General features: G+C 40.3%; 2 protein-coding genes across 4 annotated transcripts in view; one reads left to right on the plus strand and one right to left on the minus strand.

Annotated features, from left to right (window-relative positions):
• Positions 1-2,366: 2,366 nt before the first annotated feature.
• GZMA (granzyme A) lies at positions 2,367-9,845 on the plus strand. Its single transcript, XM_008065777.1, has 5 exons — positions 2,367-2,447; positions 5,110-5,251; positions 7,343-7,484; positions 7,682-7,954; positions 9,618-9,845. Exons 1-5 carry the CDS (start codon positions 2,378-2,380, stop codon positions 9,777-9,779), a joined length of 789 nt encoding a protein of 262 aa, XP_008063968.1. The 5' UTR covers positions 2,367-2,377; the 3' UTR covers positions 9,780-9,845.
• Positions 9,846-15,215: 5,370 nt separating this feature from the next.
• Positions 15,216-20,051, minus strand: part of CDC20B (cell division cycle 20B) — a 53,471-nt gene continuing 48,635 nt past the window's right edge. The window contains exons 10-12 of one of the 3 annotated variants that reach the window (XM_008065779.1): positions 18,286-18,411; positions 17,741-17,858; positions 15,216-15,347 (exon numbers count right to left, since the gene is read on the minus strand). In XM_008065779.1, coding sequence (XP_008063970.1) covers positions 15,247-15,347; positions 17,741-17,858; positions 18,286-18,411 — 345 coding nt within the window. In that variant the 3' untranslated portion in view covers positions 15,216-15,246. The remainder of the gene's footprint in view (positions 15,348-17,740; positions 17,859-18,285; positions 18,412-20,051) is intronic. The other 2 variants (XM_008065780.1, XM_008065781.1) reach the window with 2 other exon arrangements.

Consider the following 20,051-nt stretch of genomic DNA (forward strand, 5'->3'; position numbering starts at 1 on the left):
TCTAATGGATCAGAGACCTAAATGTAAAACCTCAAACCATAAGAACCTTAGAAAATGAAAGACATACCCTCATGGAAATTGGAACTGGCATCCAATTCCTGAACAAAACCCAAAACCCACAGGCCATAAGAGATAAGATAGACAAGTGGGACCTCATTAAACTGACAAGCTTCTGCAAAGCCAAAGAAACCATCAAGAGAGCAGGGAGACAGCCCACAGACTGGGAAAAAGTATTTGCCAACTCCAGGTTTGACAAAGGCTTAACATCTTGGATCTACAAGGAACTCAAACGTGCTGAAAAGAAAAAAACAAACAACCCCATTATAAAATGGGCAAAAGATATGAACAGACGCTTCTCAAAGGAAGACATCCGAGCAGCCAACAGACACATGAAGAAATGTTCAACCTCACTAATCATCAGGGAGATGCAAATCAAAACCACACTGAGATTCCACCTAACTCCAGTCAGAATGGCAATTATCAATAATTTAAAAAGTAACAGTTGCTGGAGAGGGTGTGGAGAAAAGGGAACACTTCTACACTGTTGGTGGGAGTGTAAACTAGTGCAATCTCTGTGGAAAGCAGTGTGGCAATTCCTAAAAGCTCTAAATATCAACCTTCCATGTGACCCCCCAATCCCCCTACTGGGAATATACCCTAAAGAACTCAAATCACTCTATAAAAAAGACACCTGCACACGTATGTTTATCGCAGCATTGTTCACAATAGCAAGAACCTGGAAGCAACCATGCTGTCCATCAAAAGAAGACTGGATTTTAAAAATGTGGTGCATATACACGATGGAATACTACGCAGCCATAAAAAAGAACAAAATCATGAATTTCGCAGGAACCTGGATGGAACTAGAGTCTATAATACTGAGTGACCTCTCACAGAAACAAAGATCTGAGTATCACATGTTCTCACTCATATAGTGGACCTTGATCATCCAACATATTACCATAAGAAAATGACTGACAGTGGTGGGAAACTATGGCGGGGGGAGGGGAAGGGAGATGGGATTAATGGTAGTAAATATCTGTCTGGGGACGGGGAGACACCTCTTATTAACAAGGGTGCCTGAACGAAGCATATTTGTATACCTAACCCTTAACTGTACCCCACAATATCATAATAAAAAATATGGATTATAAAAAAAAAAAGAATTTTTCAGTAAGTGTAGTCAATTAAAATTTGTTTTTTAAAAAGTCTTCACTAAAATTAATCACCCAAACCAGAAACCACTGCTATTACTGAAAATGATGAACAATGCACTAGTAATATCTGGGCAAAGGAAACACAGAAGTCTAAGCAAGGCTCCTTTCTAAGATCATGTGATCATACTTCTCTAAAAAAGTAACCACTAGGTCCTGAAGTCATCTGGATGTTAACTATGGGACGGTTGGTTCAACACATAACCACAGGAATTGTTCAACATTTAGAGAACACATCCTCAGCTCAGAGAAAGAGCTAAAGGTATTTCTAATAGAAAGCATACTGCTTACTGCTCCTCCAGGGACTGAGGTTGATTCTTCTTAGAGTGAAGCATTCCTCATTAATAGAACAAAATAGCATGTCTGCGTCCATTTTTCTTCTCATTTGAATTAAGAAGGAGTGGAGGAAGAGTAGGAAGGAGGGGAAACTCAGAGATACTTTCAGTATCTAAAGTTGTAACAGACAATCAAGAACACATTATCAGAGTGCTGGAAAGAGCCAACAGCCCCTACCCACACCAGTCCATGTCCACACTTGCCACAGACACTGGCTGGAGCACAGTAAACCGTTCTTCACAAAGTGGGGAAGGAAAATCAGACAGGAACTTACGTGTAAAAAATCCCTTCTATCCTCCACTTGCACATGGCCTATTCTTATATAACCCAAGGAGATATCTAGAAATGTGGTAATCAATTTAATTTTTAATTTAAATTTTTTAAAGCTCTAATTTAAGTCTTCCAAGAGTTTCCAGTCATGGATACTGCAGATGATATTGCTGCTGACAAAAGAGTCTTCGAAATCTTAGCTGAGACATTCAACAGTCTCCCTTGGCGTATGCTCTGATGGCAGCAAGGTCTCCTTGCCCCCACCCACCATGTAGAATTCCAGTGCCCTCCGCAGCCCTCGCATAGCAAAGCATGTCTGCTGGCAATGAGCCCTCATTCACTGTTCTCACTTACTTGTGTTTGGTTTCCCAACACTAAACTTTGAAATTTGAGAGGAAGGAAAGAAAGAAAGAGAGAGAGAGAGAGAGAGAGAAAGAAAGAAAGAAAGAGAAAGAAAGAGAAGAAACCACATCCTTTCTACTCTCCACATATAGGTAGAGGCAGTCAAGAACTGAAAACAGAATTTCACATTGTTTGACGTGGGAACATCAGCCACAATGAGAAACTCCTGTACATTTCTGGCATCCTCTCTCTCAATTGTCATTTTTCTCCTGCTAATTCCTGAAGGTAAGACTGATTCTTGTTATTTCCATTATGACCATGAAGCGAAATGGAGCAGACTTATAATGAACTTTGGTAATATTACCTGCTTATACTGAAAGGAGATTTTTCCCCAACTCTTAAAATGTTTAGCATGCTGAGCTGTGTACAGTAGCACAATCCTGGAATCCCAGCTACTCAGGAGGCTGAGACAGGTAGATCAGTTTAGCCCAGGAGTTCTAGTCTAGCCTGGGCAACATAGAGAGACCCCATCACACACACAAAAAAAAGTTTAGCATCCTCTCTTGGATTCTGAATATTTATTTATATTAGAAGAAAAAGGATTTTTTTCTTCTTATAATCTCTTTACAAAAGATAACAGACCCACCAATGTTTATTGAAGCTTGCCCAAAAAAGACAATGTAAAAATGAGCAAATAAAATGTTCTTGAGTTTGTGAGACAAACAGTACCTTTCAGGAAAAGAATAGTGGTACCTTAGCCAGTTTAGCCTTTCTTGCTGCAGAAAATGAATAGATATTTTTAAAGGCAATTAGACAAATCTGACCTAGACATCAAAATTAAATCAGAAATGATTCAAATTTTTATAATCATTTCTCTGGGCTAGAATCTTCTTGGGAATACATCAGGACATTGGGCCAGTTCTCATATCAGTGCTATGGCATTTTTTTATTAGACTATTTCTTTGGTATACTAAATAGCAACCAGTATTTCTGCTGTAATGTGAGTTCCACATGCAAGGGTTGAAATGCCATAAATGCCATGGCATTATAACCAGAAGGGTAAGAGCTCCTGGGTAGCTCTAGATTTCCTTTCAAGAACCTGTGAGGAAGTGAGGGCTACTCTGGAGCTGTGTCAAAGTGGAATAAGCCATGGTTTTTCTCAAAGAGCCCATCAGTATTTAGAGGTGGGAGCAGTGGATAGGGGCTTATTATAATATCCTGACTTGTCATGAATTCCCAAAGTTCTCTGGTTTATCTTGCACCCAAAAATGAGAAGAAATTTAAAAGTAACAAGGTTCCAAGACATCTGGGACAAAAGAATGAGCATATTATAAGCATGGCATGATATGGCTATATAGATTCAGGCATGTGAAATCCTCCATAACAGTGAAAACAGGGCAGATGAAAAATTCAATCATATCTTTCCTTCACAAGAAACAACAGCAACTTTCTCTGCTGCACTTTGTTTCCTGTGTTCAGAGAAAGCAACACAGGCCCATAAAGGGAACAGGTACAGCAAAGCAAGACTTGATGCTCTGGGCCAGTGGTCTCAACTACATTCATGTTAGAATAATCTGGAGGACTTTGAAAAGATACTGACATGGCAACTCCAACCTCAGAAATTCTAATTTAATTCTGAGCAGATACCAGGAACTTCTAGTTTTTAAAAGTTTCTCTCCTACTCTAAACCCTCTACCAGGCCCTTCTCAGAGTGGTTGGGTGCAGGAGACATGGTCTTATTTCTGAGGCTGGTATTAATATATGTCTCACCAAACAAACATGGAACTCTGCAAAAGGGAATGTTTTATTGAGTTTCTGATTTCTGCAGCCCATGTGATATCTATCTGTCCATGAGTCACCCAAGGAAAAATTGGGATGTGGATAGTTTTCTAGAAACTCTTTACCCCTTTATTTCTAGAGCCAAGAATTTATTTCTCTCAACTCCCTTCTGGAAAGCAAAGACCTTGTGGTCACTCTCTTCCCCTTGCGCTCACCATCAGCAAATCTTAGGAAAGGCTCCTCTAGTTATTGTGTATACCTTTCTGTGAATTTGTCAACTCGTTGATCTTAATTATGGAATAAGAGGCACTGTGCCCTATTCAAGAAAACACGAATCTCAGCCAAGGGTCAAGAGAAGTACCAAGAACAGAAGGTAGAGAAGTTAGAGGGCTGAGAGTATACCACTAAGACATAAAGTCCTCTCAGCCAGCGTGGTTGGTTTTCCTTGTGTTTAGTTCTCATTGTTCTCTAACAAGGGGTCTGTAACTTCTAGTTTATCATCAAGGAAATGTCACTAAGGCAAAATTATCTGTTTATAGCATATTCTTTCCTCCCTTCCCTCCTCACTGGAAAAGACCTTAGATTAAACCATGTGGTTTGGTCTGGGGACTGAAGGAGAGACAGGTGCAATTGATGTTATATTCTCAACTTATGAGTAAGGACAGTGCAGCTTAATAACCAAAAGACTCACGGTGACCAAAGGACTCATGAGTACGGTCACAACTAAAAGGTGCTAATATCAGTTTATAAGCTGTGTGTTCACAAGGGCTTAGGGTGCAAAGGAAAATTCGCAGGACTCTAAAAATCCCCTCTGTTTCCCCCAAATTAATACTCAGCCAAGGGGTAGAGGCACTCGAGGCTGTCATCACCACTGGCAGCTCCTGTAGTAGCTATTGCTGGTAAAGACCAAGACACAGCTCTCTCTACCTTGGGGCCTGAGGGTGGTGGTTTGTGACATCCAGTCTGATGATCTCTGGAACAACCAATGGCATGGCTTCTGTAGGCAGAAGAGCAAAACCCTCTCAGTATCCAAAAGAAATAGAAGCTGGGAAAAATGCTGTCATCCAGTCTTCCTTTCCAAGTGCAAGAAGCATGACTGGTCTTAGAGACATGGCTTTGTGTAGAGTTCTTTGGGCACCAATCTGATTTGCCTTTTTCTATTCAACAGATGTCTGTGTAGACATTATTGGAGGAAACGAGGTAACTCCTCATTCAAGACCCTACATGGCCCTACTTAAATTTGGGAGAAAAATCTGTGCTGGTGCTTTGATTGCAAAAGACTGGGTGTTGACTGCAGCTCACTGTGATCTGTAAGTGCTCAGTTTTTTTTTTAAATTGCTTGTGAAGATATTCTAATTTGGGAAACATTAAGAAAGAAGTAAGCCAGGCTCGGTGGCTCAGCCTGTAATCCCGCGCCTTTGGGAGGCTGAGGTGAGTGGATTGCCTGAGCCCGCGGGTTCAAGACCCGCCTGGACATGCAAGACCTCATCTCTACAATAAATCAAAAAATCAGCCCGGCGTGATAGCGCATGCCTGCAATTCCGGTTACTCGGAAGGCTGAGGTGGAAGGATCGCCGGAGCCCAGCTCCAGTCTGGGTGACAGAGTGAGACTCCAACTCAAAAAAAAAAAGAAAGAAGTAGATCCCACCAAAGCCATGGGAGGTTCATGTGTGTTTTCACATCACTTAAGTCTTTGGGCTCTTGCCTTAGCCCAACAGGAAGTTAAATCCAGGCTTGCCACAAAGAATCAGACCAATGAAGAAGCAGCATCCATAAGCTCTTTGTGTAGGTCTCCACTGGAACCACTGGGAACAAGTGCTGCAATGCGTTGCTTCTGGTCTTGACCATGTGATGGGGTAGAATTAGCCAGAGCATGGAAGGGTAAAACCTTTAGTGCCTCCTCAGAGGCCTGAGTACAATTGTCAAGCAAAGAAAATTTGTTTCCAATACCTTCCTGTATCCCTCAGTGAATTCCTCTCACACCTTCAGCTATCTCTCAACTGCTGTTGATGACTACCTTCAAACTTCTTCTAGTCCTGACACAGTGGCTCATGCCTATAATCCCAGCATTTTGAGGGGCTGAGGTGGGAGGATTGCTTGAGCCCAGGAGTTCAAGATCAGCTTAGACAACATAGCGAGACCACATCTCTAAAAAAAATTTAAAAATTAGCCAGGCATGGTGACCAGACCTGTAGTTTCAGCTGAGGCAGGATAGCTTGAGCCCAAGAGTTCAAGGCTAAGTTGAGCCGTAATCATGCCACTGCACTCCAGCCTGGGCAACAGAGTGAGACCCCAACTCAAAAAAACAAAAAGCAAAAAAAATCCACTTCCCAGGACTGTATTTTTTTTCTCCACTTCCTAAACCAACCTCTTAAACTGAGCTGTCTAATGATAGCCACTAACTACATGTAGCTGTGTAAGTTTAAATTAAGTAAATAAAATTTCAAATTTAGTTCCTCAGTCACACTAGGTCACACATTTCTTCAGTAGCTTACATGTGGCTAGAGACTACTATACTAGGCAATGCGGATTTATGGAACATTTCATCATCAAAGTATACTCTACTGGAAAGCACTGTTCCGGTGTCTTTTTATTTCAATTTTTTAACAAATGTATTTATTATTGATATATAATAGCTGTACATATTTTGGAGATACATGTGATATTGTGTCTTAAGTGAAACTATCTCAGCTGGTGCAATAGAAAAAAGGCAGTGTGAACATATGGCAAGTGTAGTTTCTGCCAGGTTGTGAATGATGATAGCCTTAATCATTAGCACATCAGAGAGAAATTTGATTTTATTAACCTTTAGCATGGAGTAAGAGAAAGACAGACTCCTGGATCCCTCCTTCACACCACCATCTTCCCTCACCCCAACATATATCACTCAACACCAGGCAAACAGAGCAATCGTTTCTGAAAGTTTGTCCACTTGAGACGAGTTTGTTGTTCCCTTATAGAGATCTCTTCAGTGCATTACTTCCCAACTATCAGCTGCTTTTGGTTCTGTCTCTGGACTACTGGGAACTTTGTTTTCCAGTAATCTGTAGCCTAATTCTCCATCACAGGTAAATGAGGCATGGTGAGAGGATAAGCACAAGACTTGGCTCCTGGCTCTGCTGTCATGGAATTCTCTTGTTTTTCAGTGAAACTAGTTTAGCTTTGTATAAATAAGCTGCTGGCAGTGGTGGTGATGATGATGATGATGACAGTGATGATGACTGATGAATTTATAAACATCTTAACTTTTAATTCTTTAAAGCACACATTTTCTTTCTGAGCCACAGAGTATCTCCGTGTCAATATTTACAAATGGAATGCTGAAACTGATCACATATAATACGCTCAGCTCCTGATTTTAAAAATAAACTCAGTAAATATAGTGTTATGTCTGTTCTCAGATACAAACAGTCCCAAGTCATCCTTGGGGCTCACTCAGTAACCAAGAACGAACCAGAAAAACAGATAATGAATGTGACGAAACAGATTCCATATCCATGCTATGACCCAGACTCTCATGAGGGTGATCTTAAACTTTTAAAGGTATGTACTTTTGATTATCTTAGAAGTCAGAAGAATCTATAATCTGGCCACCCACATGGAAACCTTTCCTCAGGGCTCCTATTTTTACCAACTCACATAAGGGAGTCCCTGAAGGCTGGGCTATAATTTAAGTAAAAATGCTAATATCTCATTCTATGAACTCTGTATGCTTCTTCTTTATGCTTGTCTTCGAATAGCTGAATAAAGAAGCAAAAATTAACAAAAATGTGGCCATCCTTCATCTACCTACAAAGGGAGATGATGTGACACCAGGAACCATGTGTCAAGTTGCAGGATGGGGGAAGACTCAGAATCATTCACAGCACAACTCCAATACTCTGAGAGAAGTCAATGTCACCATCATAGACAGAAAAATCTGCAATGATCCACAGCACTATAGTTTTAATCCTGTGATTGGACAGAATATGATTTGTGCTGGAAGCCCCCGAGGTGCAAAAGACTCATGCGATGTAAGTAAAACAAGATTCCACATTTTAGCCATTGGAATAAGTCATGCAGATGCAGAAAATGTAATGCCATGCTTTATCCTGTTATGGCACTAGTCTCTACAGGATTCTTGTGCTATTTGAAAGAAGTTTGGGCCGGGCTCAGTGGCTCAGCCTGTAATCCCAGCACTTTGGGAGGCCGAGGCGAGTGGATTGTCTGAGCCCGCGGGTTCGAGACCAGCCCAGGCAACTTGGCAAGACCTCGTCTCTATAATAAATCAAAAATTAGCCAGGCAGAGTAGCGCACACCTGTAGTTCTGCCTACTTGGAAAACTGAGGCAGAAGGACTGTCAAAGCCCATCAGGTTGACACTGGGGTAGCCATGAGCGTGCCACTGTACTCCAGCCTGAGCGATGGAGTGAGACCCCCAGCCCTAACCCTAACCCAATCCGTACCTTTCCCCATCTCAGCACTCCACATAAATTCCTCTACCATTTAACCTGGGTTTGTCTGAAATGCCTACCATTCCCAAGCCTTTCTGAGGGCCTCAGGCCAGATCCCATAGCTTTCTAGAGTTTACCTTAATCCTCAGTAAAAAAAACTTTCAAGCTCAGCTCATACCAGAGAATGTAGACACCTCCATCCAGAGTCCCCTGAGGAGGAGGAGGAGGACAGGGCCCTGCTTAAAGACAGGAAAAGAAACACTCTACAGATTTCTTAAGCTCTGAGTACTAGCTTGTCATTTCTCATTTATTCCAAAGACCTTACAGAGTCTGACCCGAAGAGCAGGAGGGTGTAGTGTGAGTGGTTTGGGAGTTATTAGAGGTTGAAAGATCCAGAAGTCTCTGCCTTTCCCAGGAGCTGTCTTCCCCTCAAGAGTAAAGCTCTCCAGATCCCAGGAAAATAGGACATTTTTCTTTAGCATCCTTCTACTTTCTCTTCTTTGCCCTCCTTCATCCATTCCCTTCCTTGTCCACCACTTTTGACCCTTGGGAACCCAGAACCTTCATGTTTGGAGGACACACATGCAACTTCCTAACTCTACGGCAGGATCTCAAGACACTAGTCCCCCTTCCACTGAAGCTTAGCAATCCTTCCTCATTCTCTCCGTGCTCTGGAATTGGCTGCTGATGAATTAAACCTTAAAGGACTAATTTTGCAAATGCCAAGCACTGTAACAGGCAGGGACAATATACATGCCCAGGGAGAGCCCCAGGTTTTCACAGGGCTCCTTGTTTCGTACACTCATAAGGCCAGATTTTGCCTGAAAGGGATTGCTTTTGTTCTGTTTCTTTGGGATGACAATTATCCAGTGGAGAAATCAGAAAAATAGTTTTTATTCTTTGCCTCAATGTATAATCTGCATTTGACTATCTTACCCCTTGAATTGTCAAGCATTTTGAGAAAATAACAAACAGGTTTCTTTTTTCTGAAAGCAAAGAATCAGTCTCAAAATTAGTTGATAACATAAACAAGTTTTATTTCTATTTTCACTGGTTCATAAGTAAACCAAGAGAGCCAATACAAAAATATAAAAATATTTCTAAACCTTTTGATATTTTAAGCATGAATTTTCAATTAAGTCGTGTTGGTTTTAACTCCATATTAAATGCTGCAGAATTTCTTCCATTTCCCTAGTGGTAAGGCTTAACACTGACACTGTCCCCCCACCTCTCGTTTACCTCAGGGAGATTCTGGAAGCCCTCTGCTGTGTGACGGTGTTTTCCGAGGCATCGCTTCCTTTGGCCGTGAAAAGAAATGTGGAGACCCTCGAAGCCCCGGTGTCTATATTTTTCTCTCAAAGAAATACCGCAACTGGATAATTAGGACTATCAAGGGGGCAGTCTAGATAATTGTATTTCATTTCATTTGCTGTCATTTCTTAATCTTTTTACAAATAAGATCAATTTGTATGGCCATACTCGTTTCTCCTCTATAACCTTAGTAGGCAGATCTCCACCCACAAAGTGAAGCAGAGTCATATGGCAACCTTGTGAATAATGCAAGGGGGAGATTAGGGGACCGATGTTACCAGCAACACCCATGTGTAAGTGACATAGGAATTCTTCCTGAATTGTTTACTTCACTACCTCAGTGGGATCCAGCAGGAGTGACCCTAAGATCAGGTCTGTCTAATAACAAGTACACTAAAGAACTCAGCAATTCTGCAGGAAACAGAAATAACCAGTAGGAAGCACTTGGGTTAAAAGGAAATAAGTCTGCCCTTCAAAGGCCCTTTCTCCACAATGACACCAGCTATTCATCGTTAGATGCAAGACCTGAGTCTATGTGAGAAACAGAAACAAGAAATTCCTTGTAGTATAGGCAGGTGAGAAATAGAAATTAAAATTTTAGGAGATACAAAGTGCTTGGCAAGTCAAGAAAATTATACAACAGAAAGTCAGCCTTCTTTCTCAGGACCTTGGATTATCTAGGTGATTTCTCAGTTCTTATCCTTGAGCCTGGGCAGGTCCATTCAACATGGTGGTTACAGTGGCTACCTACCATCCATAGTAGGGAGTAAGTGTTGAATTTTGTCCAGAAGGTTGTCTTTTAAAAAAGCCCCCCAACAATGTTTTTCAGCATTTTGAATTTAGTAGTTATCAGTCCAACAGTGATTTTAAAATATGATTATAGAAACTGATTTCTTCAATTTCTATCGGTCCTTTTAGGAATACAGATTACATGTATTTTATATGTATATACATATGTGTGTAAATATATGTATGTGTATATATATACATACATGCATACACACAAATATATACATATAATACGTTGTATATATTTGAACCAAGAACACACAGCAACACTGAGAGACAGTCTCCTAAACTAAGGAAGAAACATGGCTTAAAAACTGACTAAAATACTAGTACATTGGTTTTCAACCATGGCTGCTCATTAGACTCACCAGGCTCTTTAAAATTACCAATGCCCAGGCCCCATCTCTGGAGATTATGATTTAATTAGCATTTGGTGGAACCTAGGAGGTTATTTTTTCTATGAGCTCCCCAGTGATTCTAATATGCAGCCAGGGATGAGAACCTTTATACTAGAAACTGAAGTCTGGTGGCAATATCTAAAAGAGAGCCTATAAGAGTCACTGGGATTTTTTTTTTTTTTTTTTTTTTTGAGTTGGAGTCTCACTCTGTCCAGACTGGAGTGCAGTGGCCACTCCCGGCCACCGCAGCCTCGACCTGCTGGGCTCCGGCGATCCTTCTGCCTCAGCCTTCCAAGTAGCTGGAACTACAGGCGCGCGATACCACGCCTGGCTAATTTTTTTGATTTATTGTAGAGATGAGGTCTCGTCAAGTTGCCCAGGCAGGTCTCGAACCCGTGGGCTCAGGCAATCCACTAACCTCAACCTCCCAAAACGTGGGATTACAGGCTGAGCCACTGAGCCTGGCTTCACTGTGATATTTAAGATACCTGCTACAATCTCTAATTCCTAATTAGGATTATAACTGCAATAAGAGGATGGTATATTCCCCACCAGCAATATTTATTACAGATGTTGAACTCTGTTTAAAAGGCAATTGCATGGAATCCTCATTTATTGCTGGTGAAAGTGTAAATTGGTACAACTTCTTAGGAAAATTGGCAGTGGCAGTGTCTACTAAAACTCAACATACACATATCCTATGAACTAGCAATTCTGCTCCCAAGTGTACACCAAACAGAAATGAGTGCTTTTGTCTACCAAAGATGTGTTCGGGAATATGCACAGCAGCTTTATTCTTAAAAGTCAAAACTGAAAATAGCTCAAATAGTCATCCACAATACAATGGATAAACAATTGTACACTCATACAATCAAATATTACACAGCAATGAAAAGAACAAACAACAGTTACATGCAACACAAACTTTATGTTGAGTAAAAGACATGAGACAAGAATAGAAAAGGTATGTTTCCATTTATCTGAAGGCTGGCATAAGGAAAAACTAACCCCTAGGGGCAGAGGTCAGAATAATGGAGGAGTGCTGACTGGGAGAAGGCACAAGAGAGCCTTTGAAGGCACTAGAAATGTTCATATCTTGATCTGGATAGTGATCTACTCACAAATTCAAAACTTAAGCTATAAACTTAAGATATATGCTTTCCTATGTGTGAATTATTACTTAATACATTTTAAAATACAAAATTTAAAAATTAGTTGTAGTCGGCCCAGCTCAGTGGCTCAGCCTGTAATCCCAGCACTTTGAGAACCGAGGTGAGTGGATTGCCTGAGCCCACAGATTCGAGACCAGTTCAGGCAACTTGGCAAGACCTCATCTCTACAATTAAAAAAAAAATTAGTCATATTCAAGGCTTCTGTTTTGAGAGTTACCTGGAAGTTTACTTTTTTCTTTATGAAAACTATATCCCAAACCTTCCACCAAAATTAATAGCAGGTAAAATTTACATCAATTTTTTTTCTTTTTAATGAGAGCCTCTTATTCACCTACCAGTATTAATTGAAATAAGTGGCCTTTGGTCATAACATAATGTCATGTGAGTATTAAGACAGGAGTACTGAGAACAGAGTGGTGGGGGACAATGAAAATGGTTGGATCATTTTGCTCATTTTCTCCTAAACATTTTCTTACAATTTATATTTGGTTCATTAAAAAGATCAAATTAGCCAGGCTTGGTGGCTCAGCTGGTAATCCTGTGCTTTGGAGGCTGAGGTGAGTGAATTGCCTGAGCCCACGGATTCAAGACCCGCCTGGGCAACTTGGCGAGACCTCATCTCTACAACAAATCAAAAAAATTAGCTGGGCATGGTAGCATGCGCCTGTAGTTCCAACTACTTGGAAGGCTGAGATAGAAGGATTGCTGGAGCCCAGCAGGTCGAGGCTGCGGTGGCTGGAAGTGGCCACTGCACTCCTGCTTGGGTGACAGAGTGAGACTCCAACTCAAAAAAAAAAAAAAAAAGATCAAATTAAAACAATTAGCTTAAAGAAGAAGAGAGTATGTATTGCTTACAGAAAATTATCACATTTGTGGCTTTTGGTGGACTAAAATTTTCTAAGGCAAAAAAAAAAAAAAAAAAACCAGGGAAAAGAAAATAATATTGACAAATTAACACAATCTAGCAGGAACATCCTAAGTTTCCTTGTATACACAATTCCACATTGAATTATCAAAGGTTTTGTTTTGTTTTATGGATTTTGTGGGTATGTATTGGTAAAAAAAACATTTTATGACAAAGAAAAAAAATCAACCAATATTTGTTTTCTGGCATATGTAGAATATTCTAAGGAGCTCCAAAAAGTATAATGCACACTCCCTTAACCCCTCAATTTAATTGTCTAGAGCCAAATAAGCATGTTAAAACTAAAATAACCAAAAATCCACATAGAAATGAAAGATTTTCTAAAAGTAATTACAATAGTATCTTACTACCAAATAGGTGATACAGACTAATGTCAAGAATTCAAACACAGAACCAAGTGTGGCGGCTCACACTTGTAATCCCAGCACTTGGGAGGCTAAGGCAGGAGGACACTTGAGTCTAGGAGTTTGAGACCATGCTGGGCAATAAAGCAAGACCTCATCTCTACAAAGAATTAAAAAATTAGCTAGGCATGGTGGTGCATACCTGTATTCCCAGCTACTCAAGACACTGAGGTGGAAGGATCTCCTGAGCCCAGAAGGTCAAGGCTGCAGTGAGTCATGATTGTGCCACTGCACTGCAGCCTGGGTGACAGAGTGAAACCCCAACCCCCCCCAAAAAAGAAAGAATTCAAACACAGAAAAAAATAATTTCAAAACATTTCCCGGAAAGGTTAGGGCTTATGTAGATGTGTAAAAAAAAGAGAGAGAGGAGCAAGAATTTTCGATTAGAAGAAAAGGTCCGACAAACATAACAAAGCAAGAAGTCACAAGACTTAGTCGAAGGTTCATGTAGGAGATGAATGAGAATTAACATTAAAAAGATCCAACAGGAGACTGAGCAATCTTGAATAAACCTTAGCAGTGATCACATTCACACTCCTATTCTTGCAGATGTTGTGACACAACCAAGGTTGCACAATCTGTTATGGCAGCACCAAGGCAAGAACAGATCACCTAACTTCAGATCCTAGGCTTGCGACTCCAGAGGTTGAGGCCAAAGAGTTTAGGTAACAGGGTATCATTGACAGTTTGTGAGCAGGGGACTGAAAGGATCAGCACAGGGCTTTTAGAAGTTTAACCTAGCAGTGGTATGAAGACCAAGAAGACTAAAACAAAAGAACCAGTTAGTAGGCAATGGCAACAGGAAAAAAAAGAAAAAGAAAAAGATGTGACTTGGCGAAACAAAAGAAAAGAGAACAAGGGGTGAACAGGGTCACACAGAGAAGAATAATCAGGAGGCTCCTTGAGTGGGAGACAAGGATAAGGATGAGACCATCAAAAGCGGAAGAGAGTCCCACTGAAGAGCTATTTTCTAGAGAAAGTAATATGCAAGCGTAACACACTGACTAGTATACAGTAGGATTGTAATAAGTGTTTTTCAATTGAATGAGTTGTGTTTTCAATGTGCTGTTTGAGATAAAGACAGGAAAGGATCTCAAAAAGTAAGTGTCCTGAGCCAGTCCGAAATATGAGGCTGCAGTTGTGGAGAAAAGTCAGGTGGGAAAGAAGTAGAAACCTGTAATGTAGGTGTTATTCTGGATAAAGTAGTGAAAGTGAATCTCTCAAAAGGAAGAGAGAGGAGAACAAGGAAGAGGTGGAGAGGGAAGAGATGGGGGAGGTAGCCAAAGGCAGAGAGTGAAGAAAGGAAAGTAAGTCGATGACCACCTCTGGGAAAGGCAATGGGAGGAAGCAGAACTAATAAATTAACATGAGAAAGAAGATGAGGAGAAGAGCACTCCCACCAGGAAGAGGACTTCATCTTTTTTGATGCTCACAACAGTCCCATGGAGAAGACAAGGTCGTCGTCATTATCCTCACTTAGAAATTAGGAAACCCTAGCCAGGTGTGGTGGCATGCATCTGTAGTTCCAGTTACTAGGAAGGCTGAGGTGGAAGGATCGCCTAAGCCCAGCAAGTCAACGCTGAGGTGGCTGTGAGCGTGCCACTGCACTCCAACCTGGGCGACAGAGTGAGACTCCAACTCAAAAAAAGGAAGGAAGGAAGGAGAGAGAGAAACAAAGAGAGAAAGAGAGAGAGAGAGAAGAAAGAAAGAAAGAGAGAGAGAGAGAGAGAGAGAGAGAAAGAAAGAAAGAAAGAGAAAGAAAGAAAGAAAGAAAGAAAGAAAGAAAGAAAGAAAGAAAGAAAGAAAGAAAGAAAGAAAGAAAGAAAGAAAGAAAGAAAGAGGGAAGGAAACCCAAATTTAGAGGATCTAGGCGACTAGTAGCAATTCCATACGGAGGCTGTCCCATCAGCTGCAGCAGAAAACACATGGGTCTGGTCCGGACTCAAAGCCAGGTGCAGCACTCTGCCTCTGTGGCCTGGGGGAAGAAGGAATGACAGTTCATAGTCCATGTTACAAGGGCTATTGCTTAGGACTGTAGGCCACCTATGGTGGGGCCACACATCCCATCCCAGGATCAAGGGCTTCCCCACACCCACCGGGTTCAGAGCTGACGCCTACTTAGCCATGCTGGTACTTAGCCAGTTAAGGCTGAAGGGAGCAACACTCTCCAGCCGCTGAGGTTTTGCTTCAGTGTTTCTCCTTCAACACTCTTCCCCACTGTGTCGGGATCCTGTGGTTGCCATATCAAATTACCACAAACTAAGTGGCTTAAAACAACAGAGATGGATTCTCTCACAGTTCTGGAGATGACAAGTGTGAAATCAAGGGGTCGCAGTACTGTGCTCCCTTGGGAGGGTCTAGGGGGAATTCTGTGCCTTGCTACTGATCTTGATTCATTATATTCATAACCCAGTGAGTCACAACTCCCAGTTTAGATCCTGATCTCAGTCGCCAGGGTATATGCCAACAGCACTGTCCTTGACCCACAATGGAAATACGGACTCACAATGAAAACACATGGAAATTAAATACCTAAGCAGTCCCTGACCACACAGCAGTGCTCCCTGAAATGTGTCCATGGGCCAAGTACCTCAAGATGCTCCCTACAAAATATTTCTCAAATGTGTTTGGAAACACTGAATACCATAGCCTTCTCTTGGAGATGTACAATATACATATTTCCAATCCTTAGAAAATTTCTCAAGAAAGAAAAACCAATCAAGCTTGGCCCAGCATTACCAAAACTATTGGACCACATGACACGTTTTTGTATAACACCCATCCTACTCATCACTTTTAAGAAATTCTGTATATGGAAGAAACTGCTAGGTTAAAGATAAAAATTAGTGTCTAAAACCCAAAAGTAACCTCATCTTCCCCAACATAAACGTTTCAAGAAGAGGAAAGGTTAAATGCACTCTTTAAAATTCTGTCTAAAATATTAATTAAAATATTCACAAGCAACCAAAACTAAAGTACTTAAAGTTTATTAGGCCAGAGAAACAATGAAATGCACCTGATAAGTACATTCGTTATTCCAAGCATCAGTGAATTGATTCAGGTTTCTATCACCTGCCCCCACCTAGCTGAAAGCCCTCTCTAGCTGTTGGAATTGTCATTTTGTAAAGAACCAGGTTTTGAAGTTTGATTTCATATACTTCTCTAATCTGAAAAGGTCTAGGGAATTGCTTGACTCTATTTTACTCATGTCTTATGATTTAAAATATGAAAAAGATCAACTCATGGTCCTGCACTTTCACCTGGCCATCAAAATGGCTCTGACAAGACCGGTCTATATTCTTGTTTACCACACCACACAGTGAAACAGCTAACGAATATAAAGGTCATTCTGAGGTTGACCAGAGGTTCAACCAGGCTGACCAGAAGAGTCAAAAGTATACTTCATAAGAGTGTTTGTTGCTGTCAAATAACCTTCTCAGGATTCCCAAATGAAGTCATGATATTATCACTACCTGACATTGTATATATTTGTTTTCTGTATGTTTCCTCTCACAAACGTATAAGCTTCACAAAGACAAAGACATTGTCTCTCTGGTTCAGTTGTGCTTCCTCAGCACTCCAAAAAGTGCCTGGTATGTAGTAGATGCTTAATAAATAAGTAATGAATAAATAAATCCCAGAGATTGACCAGGAGAGCAGGTGAATGTAGAGAGGAAGAAGATGGGACATATAAGCAAGTTCTGCAAATGAAAGCCAGTCCTCTATATTTTCATCATCCAACACTTTTGTTCTCCTGTTTCCCTGGGCTGGGTAGAAGAAGACACTCACTCACCTGGAAGCCCTCTTTAACTATCTAGATTGCGCCTAAGGAGATTTAAATCCTGAGGACAGGGGCTGGGTCTGGTTTCCTATCATGGGGTCTTTCTCTCAAGAAGTACCCAGTAAAAGTTTATAGAATTAAGTTAAGAAAGAAACACAGTCTGCTTTGTAAGGGCAGATGTTCACGGACTAAGGCTCCTGGTCATTAGTGACCTCCCCACATATAATGTCTCACCCTTCCAGATCTCCATGTCTGCCTCACATTCTAGCCCTGATGTTTTTCCTTCAAAATATGATAATTTGTTATAACTCCAGAGTGCAAAAGCACAGTTCAAAAACTGCCCAAGACCACTACTACATCATCCATACACAAATGCAAGGAGGGGATATTTGACATTTTTAAATGAGAGAAATCTTAGTCAAATTCAGAAACACTCTCGGAGGCAGGGTGAGTGTAGGACTTTTTCTTCTGATGAAATGTATACTTCAAATAACCAAAAGGAGAAAATCTTTCATTCTAGGTTTTTCCCACAAACAACAGCTCACTTTGCTATAGGCACATGGCATTTTATTCACCCATTTACTTACCAAAAAACCCACCTGACCTGGACAGAGTGGGACAAGTCCACACGATCACATCATTCTTAGGAGTACCTTGGCCAGTTGCAATCTCCTTTGTCTTAGGTAGCCAGATTAAGGAACAAATCTGTAATAATACACAAAAAGTAGAATTATGGTCACTTCTGATTCATAATAAGTGTGTTTAAACTCATTGTAGACAGTATGTTCTGTCAATTATTCATGCTCTAACCACAGCTGGGGTTAGGGTGTTATAGGAATGAATTCTATTAGTTCTAGAAAAGTTTATTCCAAGGCAACAAAAGACTAAATGTCACAGTCGAAGCAGTGTTAAGAAAGAAAGGAAATTTTAAAAAAAGAAAGAAGCTAAACACAAGTTAAATTAACTTTGAACTCACAGATGAAGAGGTATTACAAAAAAGAAACTCTTGAGAACTGAAATTCCTTGTGGACTCAGTAGGTAAAGAAAGGCATGTTGGAGTCCTATGCTTTAAATTATTTTCACAAGATTCTAGAAGATTGGAATTAAGCTGAATCCCAGAAGACACGTTTACCTGTGAGTTTGTGCTTGGGGTCTGGATGCTCTTCCCAGTATTTATATCCAAGATGTGCAAGCATCCATCCTTCATCCCTCCTCCAACAGCAAGGACTGCAGACTGCCAGGGACACCAATCCATGGCCTTTATAGTTCCAAATAATATCAAAGGGTACAGGTCAACCTTGGAGAAGGCGAGCTCATGAATATAATGCACCCAGGTAAGCAGAAGTCTCAGAAGTCTGTACCCGTCACCTGGGCCTCCTATCCAAAGGCAGTAGCAAGTGCACCCTTCAGAGATGGCTTCTCAAGGACTTAGGAGTCATTTATGAAAGGAATCTCATAGGACTCTTCCTCAAATTGTGATTAACAATTGTGAATATTTTTTGCATAAAAAGATTATGCAGTAATATGGTTGGAAAGCTACATGCAACACACCCTATGGGGCAAAAATCTGCTGCTGGAGTAGCTCATGTGTGCTCTTAGAATCTGGTTCTGAAATGCAACCTTTCTCTGGTTTGTCTACTTGTGTCTTTAAGTTCCAGGTGTTGGTAAATAAATAACATTCTTTTTCAGACAAAAGAAAAGAGAGCTACATATGATTACTCACAACTCAAAAATCTCATGTCTTCCAATTCCGAATACAGTTCAGAAAATAAAATTTCCTTTTACTTATTTATAAGTTATTATAATTAACTCTGAAAAATAGGATCGAGTATCACATTTATATTGATAATTAAAATGACTAGGATTCACCTTAATTCCAATCTTCTAGAATCTTGTGAAAATAATTTAAAGTGTAGGACTCAAACATGCCTATCTTTACCTAGTGAGCCCATAAGGAATTTCAGTTCTCGAGAGTTTCTTTTTTGTAATACCTCTTCATCTGTGAGTTCAAAGTTAATTTCGATTGTGTTTAAAGAACATTTTAACAAACACTTCAGTTATATTTATCTGTATATCATTAACAATCATTCCGATAATGGTCCCTATTTTTGTACATTATCTTTTATATATAAAAATATTTAATAAAGTAGCATAGTGTTTCTACTATTTGATTTTTCTGTTTTTGCCTATTCTATAAGCAGTTCTCCATGTTTTAATATACTTTTTATAACCATCATTTTTAACAGTCCCATAATATTCCACCCAGTTGTATGCTGATTAATTTTTGTTCTCCTAATGTTGAACATGTGTTGGCTTCTTCTTTTATTGTGATTTGGTTTGTGTTGAACTAGGATGATTCTGGCCAGTGGGGGAAGAGTGAATTTTTCTGCCTTTTTATATGTTTTATTTATTGTTTGCTCTTATGAAGAACACTGTAATAAAGATATTCTATATGTCTTTTATTTCTGAAGTCCACGCCTGCTACACCAATTGGTTAGTTGTTAGTGAATGTGAGGAAATATAACTAGTAACTGTTCTTGTGATTCCCCAGGTATTGGCTGCCAGGAGACTTGGATTGCTCCAGTTTCCAGAGAATCTCTCTTAGTAAAGAGGACTTTCATTTAGTAGTTCAGATCACTGTATTTTTGACAAGACATGTGACAAGGTAACTTGTCTTGCTCGGTTTGGGTTTTCATCTATTGTTTTGCTTTGTTTCGGGGTGTGTGTGTGTGTGTGTGTGTGTGTGTGTGTGTGTGTGTGCGTGCGCGTGTGTTTGCAGACAGACTATTTTATATATATTTTTCCTAGATTTTTTCCAAATCATGCATACTGTAGACATTAAAAACTGCAATGCAGTAGCAACAATCACTATGTATTCTGTATTAAGAAATTCTATAA

The sequence above is a fragment of the Carlito syrichta genome, unplaced genomic scaffold, assembly GCF_000164805.1.
Source record: "Carlito syrichta isolate Samal-C Ts95f unplaced genomic scaffold, Tarsius_syrichta-2.0.1 Scaffold308804, whole genome shotgun sequence".
Taxonomy (NCBI): Eukaryota; Metazoa; Chordata; class Mammalia; order Primates; family Tarsiidae; genus Carlito; species Carlito syrichta.